At 41.7% G+C, this 14190-nt stretch overlaps 1 protein-coding gene across 1 annotated transcript; it reads right to left on the minus strand.

Annotated features, from left to right (window-relative positions):
* Positions 1–46: 46 nt before the first annotated feature.
* Positions 47–12848, minus strand: SVBP (small vasohibin binding protein). Its single transcript, XM_050801357.1, has 3 exons — positions 12644–12848; positions 11886–12035; positions 47–494 (listed from the first exon to the last, which is right to left on the minus strand). The coding sequence occupies exons 2-3, from the start codon at positions 11997–11999 to the stop codon at positions 408–410; spliced, it is 201 nt and encodes a 66-aa protein (XP_050657314.1). The 5' UTR covers positions 12000–12035; positions 12644–12848; the 3' UTR covers positions 47–407.
* Positions 12849–14190: the final 1342 nt, after the last annotated feature.

Below are 14190 nucleotides of genomic sequence, written 5' to 3' on the forward strand. Positions count from 1 at the left end.
TATTCCATTTTCTATGGCTAGGCACTTGCTAAAGTATCAGTAAATGAACATTTTATTAGTATTTTATTTGTATTTTTGGAGAAGATATAGTTCATGAGAAACACTGATTTTTCTCAAATAGAAAAAGGTTTTTTTGTGTGTTTTGTTTTTTTTAAAAAAAAAAAAAACAAAAAACAAAAACCACTGTCTTAGAAGAAGAAAACAAGTCTCTTCAGCAAGCATGCGGCCAATTCAGATTGGAGGAACCAGTGAAGTAGAAGTTACACATAGGAAGTGAGTTCAGATTTATCCACAAATGTCTTCTGGCCTAGTTCTGTAAGGCTCCAAATGGGCCATCTCAGCTTAAAACTGGCAACACCCTGTCAAACAAAAATCTCAGGGTCCCATCTGGTTTGAACCTGGGGAGCTCATTCTCCAGGAGGCTGCATCTGTTTACAGAACTCATCAAACTGCTGCTGCTCCAGTTCTGTCATGACTCTGTTGAGGGCATAGATCTGAATGAGAGAAAGAGATACATCTGTTAGCAATGGAAGCAGCTGCACAACGCATCTTCTGACATAACAGGTGGTGCCTTCTGAAAATACCAGAATCTCACCAGTAGTGGTAATGCAGGGACAGTGATCTGGGAATAGGAAAGTTAGATATTAGTTCCATCTAGAGAATCAAGAATGCAGCAGGATGCAGGTGACTTGATTTGGTCTTTAAGGGATTAGTAAGATCCCTTAAGAAGAAAACAAGTCTTTTCAGCAAGCATGTGGCCAATTCAGATTGAGGAACCAGTGAAGCAGAAGTTACATATAGGAAGATCAGATTTATCCACAAATATCTTCTGGTCTAGTTCTGTAAGGCTGCAAAATGGGCCATCTCAGCTTAAAATCGATCATGGGACATGATAGGTGGTGGGGGAGGATATTATGTGTAAATAAATGTAATGGAAAAGTATAGGGTCTGTTCTGGAAACTTCAAGTATGCCAATATGAAGGATATTATAGAGTAGGGGTTGGGGAGCTGAAGAAAGCAAGAAAATTATGTTGGGGTCTTAAATGCCATATCAAGGAATCTGGATTTTACCTGGCAGATTCTGGAGAGCCAGCAAAGATAAGTGTGCAGGGGAACAATGTGAATATATATATAGTGTGTATATATACACTATGTTTAGTATATATAGCTTATATAAGTAGAGTATATATAATATATAAGCTATATATACTCTATAGCTATATATACTAAGAGTATATAGTATACTTGCAAACCTCTGACCTGACAGATCCTCCCGTCCTAGCCTCCCAGTGTGTGTGTATATATATAATAGTATATATACAATATATAGCCTACATATAGTATATATAAGCTATATATATATAGCTATACACTATATAGCTATATATACTAAGTGTATATATACTATATATATACTTGCAAACCTCTGACATGACAGATCTTCCCACCTCAGCCTCCCAAAGTATATACTACTAATAGTATATATACTATATATACTATATAGCCTATGTATAGTATAGGCTATATATATACTATATGTATAGTGTAGGCTATATATAGTATAGGCTATACATAGGCTATATAGTACATATAGTATATACTATATATAGCCTATACTATATAGTATATATATAGCCTATACTATACATAGGCTATATAGTATATATAGTATATATACTATTAGTAGTATAAGTATATACTATATATAAGTATATACTATAGTATATATACACATCTATACATATATGTATAGCTTATCCATATATACATATATACATTATACATAGGCTACATATACTATATATAGGCTATATATGCTATAGGCTACATATAGTATATATACGTATGTATCGCTTATATATACATATATACTATATATACTATAGATAAGCTATATATACATATATAAGCTATATATGTACTATGTAGTATATATAGCTTATCTATACTATACAGCATATATGTATATAATCTATATATAGTATATGTATATAATCTATATACTATGTATATATTCCTATCTATATACATGTATATAGCCGATATATGTATATGTATATATACACATATAGCCTATACATATATGTATGTATAGCTTATCTATATACGATATATGTATATATAGTTTATCTATATACTATATATGTATGTATATATAGCTTATATATAAGCTATACATATATCTAGTTCAGACACAGTTTTGCTCTGTTGCCCAGGCTGGAGTGCAGTGGTGTGATCTCAGCTCACTGCAACCTCTGCCTCCCAAGTTCAAGCAATTCTCCAGCATGAGCCTCCCAAGTAGCTGGGATTACAGGTGACCGCCACCAAACCCAGCTAATTTTTGTGTTTTTAGTAGAGACGAGGTTTTATCATGTTAGCCAGACTGGTCTCCAACTCCTGGCCTCATGTGATCCTCCTACCTCGGCCTCCCAAAGTGCTGGGATTACAGGCGTGAGTCACTGTGCCCAGCTACAAGCAACGTAATTCTATCTGTGCTTTAGGAGACATCTGTTACAACAGTCCAGAAAGGAGGTCATGGGAATATCGCCTACAGCAGGCAGTGGTGATGGAAAGAAGATGGCAAGAGACATCCTCAGGTAAAAGGCAGGGTAACTACACCTTATTCCTCACCTTTCTTTATCCTTAATCCACCCACTAAAGAACAGAAACAGATCACAGAACTTCCTAATTTGTAGAAGAAAAAAATGAAAGAGCGAGAATGTGTACATGTGTAGAGGAGCTATAACTTGATTAACTGAAAAGACAAGGAAGGGGGAAAAAATGAAACTTAGAAGTGGGACAAATAGAAAATACAAAATAAGAGCAGAAACGAATGAAAAAGCAACCAAACCTACAATAGAGAGGATCACCAAGACTGCAAGATGGTTATTTGAAAACACTAAAAAAAAACCTTGCAAACTTCTGACATGACAGATCAACATAAAAAGGGAGTGGGCAGCCAGGCACGGTGGCTCACGCCTGTAATCCCAGCACTTCGGGAGGCCAAGACGGGCGGATCACGAGGTCAGGAGATCTGTCATGTCAGAGGTTTGCAAGTATATATATAGTATATATACACTTAGTATATATAGCTATATAGTGTATAGCTATATATATATAGCTTATATATATGTAGGCTATATATTAAAAAAAAAAAAAAAATATCCCAGCACTTTGGGAGGCCGAGGAGTGGGGATCACTTGAGGTCAGGAGTTCGAGACTATCCTGGCTAACACGGTGAAACTCCGTCTCTACTAAAATTACAAAAAATTAGCCGGGCATGGTGGCGGGCACCTGTAGTCCCAGCTACCCAGGAGCCTGAGGCAGGAGAATGGCATGAACCCGGGAGGCGGAGCTTGCAGTAAGCCAAGATCACATCACTGCACTCCAGCCTGGGCGACAGAGCGAGACTCCTTCTCAAAAAAAAAAAAAGGGAGTGGGCACAAATAAACATTATTAGGAACTAGAAAGAAGACTTAACTACTGACATAACAGAAATTAAAATGAAACATTATGAACTCCGTGTCAACACATTTGACAACCTAAATGAAACAAGTTCCTAGGAAAAGTAAAATGATCCAAACTGACTAGAAAGCTTGAATGATCCCGTCATCTGTAACAAAAATGGAATTCTGCAGAGTGATGAAAACTGTTACAACACTACCGCAAATAATTATTGCAACACAGAATGCGGCTGATAAAACTGGTAAATTTTATGTACATTTTACCATAATAAAAATAAATAAAATTGAATGGTTAGGCCGGGCGCGGTGGCTCAAGCCTGTAATCCCAGCACTTTGGGAGGCCGAGACGGGAGGATCACGAGGTCAGGAAATCGAGACCATCCTGGCTAACATGATGAAACCCCATCTCTACTAAAAAATACAAAAAACTAGCCGGGCGAGGTGGCAGGCGCCTATAGTCCCAGCTACTCGGGAGGCTGAGGCAGGAGAATGGCGTAAACCCGGGAGGTGGAGCTTGCAGTGAGCTGAGATCCGGCCACTGCACTCCAGCCTGGGCGACAGAGTGAGACTCCGTCTCAAAAAAAAAAAAAAAAAAAAAAAAAATTGAATGGTTAAAAAAAAGCCGAGTGAAGAGAACCAGTCACAGTAACATAATATGAAAGTTCAGAAACATGCAAAACAATATATTGTTACACTACAAAATATTATTTGGAAGTACATAGACAGTAAATTAACATAGAACAGCAAGAATGATTAGCATAAAATACAGCAAGGAGGGTACCGCTGGTGGGAAGGGTGAGGTACATGAACAGAAAAGGGGTACGCAAAGCTTCCCAGTTACTGGTCATGTTCTATAGTTGGGTGTTTTATGAAGCTGCACACACACGTTATATAAATATACTTTTAACACACACATATATATACAAATATATATGTAAATATTAAATATGTATTATATATATTAAATATGTATATCTATTTATATATTAAATATGTATTATATATATTTATATATTAAATATATATAATTTGCGTGTGTGTGTGTGTGTGTGCGCGCGCGTGAGCGGAGTCTTGCTCTGTCATCAGGCTGGAGTGCAATGATGCGATCTTGGCTCACTGCAACCTCCACCTCAGGGTTCAAGCGATTCCCTTGCCTCAGCCTCCTGAGTAGCTAGGACTACAGGCGTGCACCACCATGCCTGGCTAATTTTTTGTATTTTAGTAGAGACGGGTTTCACCATGTTGGCCAGGATGGTCTTGATCTCCTGACCTTGTGATCCACCCGCCTCGGGCTCCCAAAGTGCTGGGATTACAGGCATGAGCCACCATGCCCGGATTCACATATATATATGTTTTAAAACCTCCACTTGCTTCATTATTTACTAGCATTTGTAATCTGCACATTACTGTGCTAGGGACTGATAGGCATATTAAATAGCTTCTCAGAGACCTTCAGATCAAGGAGGCAAGATGGCAGGAGAAAGAGGAGACTCACAATGGGTCAGAGTATCCAGGCCAAAGAATGACTTTCAGTCAAGAAGGAAACAGACCCCAACAGTGTCAAACGGTGCTTCCACTGCCAATGCGCCTTCCATTCCCATTCACCTCCCACATCTCTCCTTCACATCTAACTTTCTGGAATCTGGCATCTGCAGAATTGAATAGAAACTTTCTCTTCCTCCCCACAAAGGGTCTTGTTGCATTACATTCCAGGCAATAAAGATTAAAACAAAAACAACAGGCCAGGAGCGGTGGCTCAAGCCTGTAATCCCAGCACTTTGGGAGGCCGAGACGGGCGGATCACGAGGTCAGGAGATCGAGACCATCCTGGCTAACCCGGTGAAACCCCCTCTCTACTAAAAAATACAAAAAAAAAACTAGCCGGGCGAGGTGGCGGGCGCCTGTAGTCCCAGCTACTCGGGAGGCTGAGGCAGGAGAATGGCGTAAACCCGGGAGGCGGAGCTTGCAGTGAGCTGAGATCCGGCCACTGCACTCCAGCTGGGGCGACAGAGCGAGACTCCGTCTCAAAAAAAACAAAAACAAAAACAAAAAACAAAAAACAACAACAAAAAAACAGGATGGGTGCGGTCACTCAAACGTGTAATCCCAGCACTTTGGGAGGCTGAGGAGTGGGGATCACTTGAGGTCAGGAGTTCGAGACCAGCCTGACCAACATGGTGAAAACCCATCTCTACTAAAAATATGGTGGCAGGTGCCTGTAATCCCAGCTACTCGGGAGGCTGATACAAGAGAACTGCTTGAACCTGGGAGGTGGAGGTTGCACTGAATCAAGATCGTGCCACTGCACTCCAGCCTGGGTGACAGAGAGAGACTCCATCTCAAAACAAAACAAAAACACCAACCAACCCAACAGAAAAAAACAGCAAGGCAGCTGTAGGGGGCAAGGCAAAGCAACAGACAAAGGTCAGAAGATGTTTAGACCACAGGCCTGCCCCTCATTAACTACAGGACTCTACTCACATCACTTTAAAGTGAGGATAATACTGCCTACCTCACAAGGTCATATATTTTACATATCGGATTAACCAAGGTTAAATGGGAGTCACAATAACTCCTGTTTTGGAGCCCTGGTGTAAGGACTAGATGTGGCTATGCATGTGTAGCTTGGCCCAGTCCTGGCACATCTCAAGAGCTCCACGGAGCCAGCTGCTGCTTGAGTGCAGCAAAGTTGCATTTCAGCAGGTCAACAGGAACTTAGCAGTTGTTCAACTTAGAATCCACACAATAAAAGCAGGCTGCCTGCTTGGAAACACAAGATTATTCCTGATCATAATCACTGCCATTTATCAAATGCTTCCTAAGCCAAGTACTGCGCTATAGGCTTTACACATGGTATTTCCATTCCTTTTAATGGTCTTCTGAGGTAGATGATATCCTCATTTTACCAAGGAGGAATTGATGAACTGGGGGTTCAGAGAGGTTAAGTATCTTGTCCAATGTCACATGGAAAGAACTGGGATTTATGGAGGAGCTGAGATTTGAAGTCAGACAAATAAATTTAACCTGTAGAACTTTACAGAAGGGTGTCAATAAGGACATGAACAATGTCCTCAACATCTATCCTTACAATATGCACAGAGGACAGTTTCACAGGGCTGGTTTTTTTAAATGGATTTTAACATAATTACTATGTGTACATAGACAACTAAGAATAGGGAAAAACCCCCAAATTAATGTTTTAACAAGTTAACAAGCTGTTACTAAAGACCATATGCTTGGATTAAAAAAAAAAAAAAAAAAAAAAAAAAGAGTACAATAGAGGAAGTCTCTCATTCAACCTAGCAGTCTACCTAATCTCTTTTAATAAATCCAGCACATTAGAGTGGTAAAAATTTATCTTTTAACACTCCACATAAAAACATGTGTGCCCTCTCCTACATTTAATCATTAGTAGTCTCTAAAATGGTAAAATAAATTGAATTTACATTAGCAAATGAAAGCACAAATTTGTACAGCTAGGCTCAGCAGCAAAAGTGAATAAGAATGAAAGGTGAAAAGCTGGTGTATGCCCTGTGGAGCGAGGACTTCCATGACGGTCCGTGCCCTGCAGCCAAACACAGTCAACATGCCACCATTTTCTCATTGCTCTTAAATGAGCAAAACCAAATTGTTTTTTTTATTTAATGAAATATTAAATCTTTATTTCCCCCAACATAATTTGTAATCAGGTAGAGCAGAGGTAAGTCCCACCATCACTGGGGACAGCAGCAACATACAGACTTCAGAAACAGACTTGATTCATCAATAACATCCTCCCCTGGTACCATTAGAAGGAATGCATCTAATAACAAATTTGCAATGTTGTCACGTTGTTCTAATTTATTTGATTAGTTTATCTGAAAAACTTTATACATTATTTAAGACAACAGTAAATTATTTTCTTGCTCTGAAAAAATAATGTTTTTCACATTTTAAAACCTCTTAGTATCCTTTTGCAAAAGGAGTTGCAAGAAATGTGACAGCTGGGTTTGCAGAATGTCCATGTACAAGTTTGTATTTATAAGAACCTGGTAATCTGCCTATAATTTGCTTCTACAAATAGAGCTCTTTACAATAATATTTTTTTAAAAACAGGCTTAAACTTTCCCCTATTCATTCTACTTGTAGCAAAGAGGTACTTACTTTTCAAGTATTACATGGTAAAAGGCAAGTGTTTTTTTTTTTGCCAATTTTAAGCTGTTAAGCTTTAAGACCAAACTATTTATGTGAAAAAAAAAAAATGATGCCTAGTCAATCCTAGTTGTTGCGGGAAGTCAGGGACCCTGAACGGAACGATCAGCTGAAGCCATGGCAGAAGAATATAAATTGTGAAGATTTCATGGACATTTATTAGTTCCCCAAATTAATACTTTTATAATTTCTTATGCCCGTCTTTACTGCAATCTCTGAACATAAATTGTGAAGATTTCACAGACACTTATCACTTCCCCAATCAATACCCTTGTGATTTCCTATGCCTGTCTTTACTTTAATCTCTTAATCCGGTCATCTTCGTAAGCTGAGGAGGATGTATGTCACCTCAGGACCCTGTGATGATTGCGTTAACTGCACAAATTGTTTGTAGAGCACGTGTGTTTGAACAATATGGAATCTGGGCACCTTGAAAAGAGAACAGGATAACAGCAATGTTCAGGAAACAAGGGAGATGGCCTTGGACTCTGACTGCCGGTGAGCTGGATGGAACAGAGTCATATTTCTCTTCTTTCAAAAGCAAATAGGAGAAATATCGCTGAATTCTTTTTCTCAGCAAGGAACATCCCTGAGAAAGAGAATGCACCCCTGAGGGGAGGTCTACGAACGGCCCCCTTGGAGGTGGCCGTCTTTTACAGATAAAGCGAAGGGATGAAATAAGCCCCGTCTTCTGTAGCGCTCCCAGGCTTATTAGGACGAGGAAGTTCCCACCTAATAAATTTTGGTCAGACAGGTTGTCTGCTCTCAAACCCTGTCTCCTGATTAAGATGTTATCAATGACAATGCGTGCCCAAAACTTTATTAGCAATTTTAATTTCACCCCATCCTGTGGTCTTGTGATCTCGCCCTGCCTCCACCTGCTTTGTGATATTTTATTACCTTGTGAAGTATGTGATCTCTGTGACCCACACCCTATTCGCACACTCCTTCCCCTTTTGAAAATCACTAATAAAAACTTGCTGGTTTTACAGCTCAGGGAGCATCACGGAACCTGCTGATACGTGATGTCTCCCCCGGACACCCAGCTTTAAAATTTCTCTTTTGTACTCTTTCCTTTTATTTCTCAGACCAGTCGAGACTCTTAGGGAAATAGAAAAGAACCCACATTAAATATTGGGGGTGGGGTTTTCCCTGATACCTAGTCAGTCATTTTATAGCCAAATGCTCTTGTCTTTTAAAGAATGCAGAAAAATACTAATTTGCTAACAAGGAGCACATTGGAAAAAGCCATTTTAAAGTACTGAAGAATGAGGAGTATTTTTTTTTCTACTGATGAAAATTATTAGAAAAGCTATCCTGTCTGTTGTCTTTAGCTAGTTTTAATAAGTCTGTTCAAAATAATGGTCAAGAAATCTTTAGAAAATTGGAAGAGGGGATGCTTTTTTACAGCATGAAAGGAATTCCATTAATTGTAGAAATTCTCATTAAATTTTGACTTTGGTTCTTCATAAAAAATACTGATTTAACTTCTGCAGTCTATGTGTTTGAACACCATCTACCTGAGACAGGGACCCAAGCATCCCTTCATCGTCAAAGGCCAAAATTGGATTCAAAGGAATTTCTGGGCTCTTACTGTTGGTGACATCTAATCTGGATGGTTTCGAACCAATGGGTAAATTTATAATTTCTTCAAAATTTTCATTCTGAACAGATACTCCATTTTCATTTGGTTTTCCAAATTGGGGGTGCTCTCCACAGTCACTTTTGATTGGTGTGAGGTAACCACATATGGGCTGGCAACTGGTTCTCCATTTCCCAGAGCATTTGTCTTACACAGAAGTGTAGATAGGTCTGTTCTTCCAGTGAGAGCTCCCTTGGCTATATCACCATTTCTCTGATCAATGGTTTTCTTATCTGTAGCTTCTGTTCTCCCGCTTCAGGGCTGTTCCTTATAGCAACCCTTATATTGTTCACCAAAGCACAATGCAGTCACATCATCTGGGGACTTGGATCCAGGTGGGAATGGGAAGGTAAAGGACGACAGCTCTCAAGTGGTCTGCCTTAACCCAAAGGTAGATTTCAGTTTACATATTAACTTCAAATGCACTAGTAAGTTTACTTATTATGTTTACTACCTCCCCTTGCTGGAATGCAAGATCCATGAAGGCAGGGATTCTTTTCTGCTTTATCATCATGTGACTCAAATTCCTAGCACAGTGCCTGGCACATACTAGCAGTTCAATTTTTTTTTTTTTTTTTTTGAGACAGAGTCAAGCTCTGTCGCCCAGGCTAGACTGCAGTGGCGCGATCTTGGCAACCTCCGTCTCCTGGATTCAAGCAATTCTGCCTCAGCCTCCCAAGTAGCTGGGACTACAGGTGTGCGCCACCACGCCCAGCTAATTTTTGTATTTTTAGTAGAGACTAGGTTTCACCATGTTGGCCAGGATGGTCTCAATCTCTTGACCTTGTGATCCGTCCACCTCAGCCTCACCAAGTGCTGGGATTACAGGCGTGAGCCACTGCACCTGGCCAATATTTAATGAATCAATCAGATTAACAAAAATTAAAAGTTAACAATATCGGCCGGGCACGGTGGCTCACGCCTGTAATCCCAGCACTTTGGGAAGCCGAGGTGGGCGATCACGAGGTCAGGAGATTTAGATCATCCAGGCTAACATGGTGACACCCCACCTCAAAAATACAAAAAAAATTAGCCGGGCGTGGTGGTAGGCACCTGTAGTCCTAGCTACTCGGGATGCTGAGGCAGGAGAATGGCATGAATCCAGGACGCAGAGTTTGCAGTGAGCCAAGATCACACCACTGCACTCCAGCCTGGGCGACAGAGTGAGGACTCCATCTCAAAAAAAAAAAATTGACAGTATCAAGTGTTAGGAAAAAAATGAGGAATGAGAATCCTCTTCCACTGCTAGTGGGAGTGCAAATGTATACAATTCCTTTGAAAGCAATTTGGCAGGCCAGGCGCCGTGGCTCACACCTGTAATCCCAGCACTTTGGGAGGCCGAGGTGAGCAGCTCACTTGAGGTCAGGAGTTCCAGACCAGCCTGGCCAACGTGGTGAAACCTCATCTCTACTAAAAATACAAAAATTAGCCAGGCGTGGTGGCACATGCCTGTAATCCCAGCTACTTGGGAGGCTGAGGCAGAAGAATTGCTTCAACCTGGGAGGCAGAGGTTGCAGTGAGCCAAGATTGCGCCACTGCACTCTGGCCTGGGTCACAGAGTGAGACTCCATCTCAAAAAAAAAAAAAGCAATGTGGCAATGTCTAGTAAAATTGAGAATGTACCCAGTAATTTTTCTAGTTAAATACCCTATAGAAATTCTAAGGCAAGTGCCAAAGGAGACACCTAAAAGCTTTTCACTACAGCAATGTTTGTAATAGTAAAAAATACTATAATTTAAATGTGCATCCCTGTAAGAATGAATAAATATACTAAAATGGATGCATAAAATAGACTACTATAAAAATTAATGAGAATAAACTAGATTCTTATATTAGCATGAACAGTTCTTAAAAAAACAATGTAAGCAAAATGCAAAATAAAATGCAGGAATTTTATTAATGTAAAAATTTAAAATACTATTGTATATTGTTCAAGGATCTCTATTAACATATTTGAATGTAAAAGTATGAAAAAAAGTAGTTGTCCATGGAAAGGTAAAAGGATGTAAGACAGGAAATGGACAAAACAGACAGATAAATAAACAAAACAAAGAGGGAAAAAGAGACCAGCAAGCTTTTCCCTGACATTAAATACTAAAATAAAATACTTATGTTTGTATGTGGCTCAATATTGGCAGTGTAAAGTTTAAAGCTTTTTATTCTCAAATTGATTGTAATCGTTGAGAGAACAAAGGAACACAATGGCTTGGGCCTCTACCTGGCATGAGTAGCTACTTTCTGCACCAAATCCAGAACATCTGTACTGGGGTGTCTGACACTTGCGTGCTCTCTCTCATTCTGACTCCTTCTTTCCCCTTACATACCACTTTTTTTTTCCTTTCTTCCTTCCCTTGGGTCTCTACCACAAAAGCTCCGCACCAGGCTGGGGTTCTGACACTAACTTGGCATGTGATTCTGGCCTGCCACCTCACCATTCTGAACCTCAGTGTTTTCCCCTCTAAATCTGGGAGAACACCCATCCTGCCTGGAGGCAAGTAGGGCTCGCTGTCAGTTCTTTCTGCTATTTCTCTACTCCAGCATCATCTCCAGCAGACTACAGGCATACAGAGCCTCCGCCTTAATCTCACCTCTGCTCTTTGTCTCTGCTTCAGCTCCTGCTGGGCTGATTTCTGTTTGGCCTTCTCAACTCTGCTGACAGGTTCTTTAACTTTGGTTTTTTCTTTACGTGCAGGTGGATCCATGGCTTGACTTCTGGGTATTTCTTAGGAGGCTCTGATCTGGGTGGTACAGAAAAAGGCAGATCTTAAAAAAAAACAAAACAAAACCTGCCAGTCATTCCTCTAACTAATCCTTTAGCTCCGCCCCATCCTTTGCCAGGTGAGGCAGAGGGGTCTGGTAGCAAGGGCGCTGGATGTGGCGGAGTAGGAACCCAGTCCCAACGCCACAACCTCGCTGGGTGTCCCTGGGCAAGTCTCCTCCCCACTCTGAGCCTTAGTTTTCTGTCTGCAAAATGGGTTAATAGTGTCTTCCTGGCCTCCCTCCAGGAGCTGCTGTGTGCGGGTGGAATGCGAAGACCCCTGTGAAAGCTCTGCCCACTCTGCGGCCTGCGGCACCCACCGCGGAACCGTCCTAATGGGATGCTGAGGTCCAGGGGACGCCCACGGTTTTCCCACCGCGGCCGGCCTAACTGTGCCGCAGCAGCCGCTCCTGGAGCCTGGGGGCCGGGCCCCACCGCCGCCCGGGCCCGCCCTCCGCCGCCCGGCCCCCGACTCCGCCCCGGCCCGCCCGGCCCCGGGGGACGGCCCCCGCCTCCCGCCCTCTTCGCTCTTCTGGAGGAAAATGGCGGCCGCTGGAGCCGCCGACAGAGGGGCTCGGGAGTCGGTACCTTTCCCGACCGGCCCGCTGGAAGTCGGAGCCTCCGCCGAGTCGCAGACAACGCCTCCGGGGGGTAATCCTCGCCTTCTCTCCACCACTGGACCCAGCACTGCGCGCCCGCCGCCCCTCGTCCTGGGCGGGGCCGCGCGCCGGGGGGAGGGGCGGAGGGCCGAGTGCCAGGAGGCTTCCGCCCGCAGGAACGGCTGCGCGTGCGCGGAGAGGATAGCTGGAAAATCACGTAGAGGGAGGGGCGGGGAAGGGGCGGAGCCAGGGCGGGGTGGGTGGGTGGTGGTTACTGCTAACAAAAGCTTTTTCACCGTTATATTTTATGCAACAGCTGCTAGGTTTTAGAGGGTGAGATCTGAATCCTGGAATTGGAATTGCTCAGAATTCGAATTCCGAGCCTCAATTTCTTAATTCGAAAAGTGGGGATTGGTGATTGCCACCTTCTTCATTCATGAGTTTATTGGGAGGATCAAATGAGATCCCGTTTGCCGCAGTGCTTTGAAAAAGGAAATCTTGACAGAAGTACCAATAGCCAGTATAAATACAGAGAATATTCACGTTCAACTGATTACGGAGGAGATGTAAATTAAAATAGCTGACTGTCATTTTCAATGTATCACATTAGCAAGGATTGACAAAAATGACAATAGCTACCTTACATTTGGGCATACTATATTCCAGGCACTGTTCTTACAGCTTCACATTTATTAACTCCTCATAATAAATGTCTAGAATGTATATGTGTATATTATTATCTCCATTTACACATAAGGGAACAGAAGCACTGAAAAGTTTAGTGAGTTGTCCCGGGTCACACAGCTCCTAAGTGCTGGAGCAAGTATTTCAGCCAGGATTCATAGGACAATGGCCTTATCCAAAGTAAAACCATGTTTGGGTCCACTATTTGTTCCTCTATCAAAATGGCAAGAATTGAAACAATTGATAGATGCTAAGCAAGCAATGAACTCAGCCCAGATGGACACACACTTCCAGTCAAACTGTAAATCGTTGACAGCCTTTCTGGAGGTCAGTTTAGTACTAGGTATCAAAAGCCTTAAAACACAACCCCCCAAAAAGACAAATACTGCATGTTTCCATTCATATGAAGTATCTAAAGCAGTCAAAGTCTAAGAAACAGAAAGTAGAATGGTGACTGCCAGTGGCTAGGAGAGAGGGAAAAGAGGAATTGTTAAAGGACGTAGAATTTTAGGTTTGTAAGGTGAAAAAGTTCTAGAGATCTGCTGCAAAATGTTTATTTTTTATTTATTTAATATTTAAAAAATAGATGGGGTCTTGCTCTGTCACTCAGGCTGGAGTGCAGTGGTGTGATCATGAGTCACTGTAACCTGGGCTCAAGCAATTCTCCCACTTCAGCTTCCAAAGTGTCTGGGACTACAGGTACACACCATCATGCCTGGCTAATGTTTTTAATTTTTTTGTAGAGACGGGGTCTCACTATGTTTCCCAGGGTGATCTGGAAATCCTGAGCTCAAGTGATACTCCTGCCTCAGCCTCCCAGAGTGCTGGGATTACAGATGTGAGCAATTGCGC

The sequence above is a fragment of the Macaca thibetana genome, chromosome 1, assembly GCF_024542745.1.
Source record: "Macaca thibetana thibetana isolate TM-01 chromosome 1, ASM2454274v1, whole genome shotgun sequence".
Lineage (NCBI taxonomy): Eukaryota > Metazoa > Chordata > Mammalia > Primates > Cercopithecidae > Macaca > Macaca thibetana.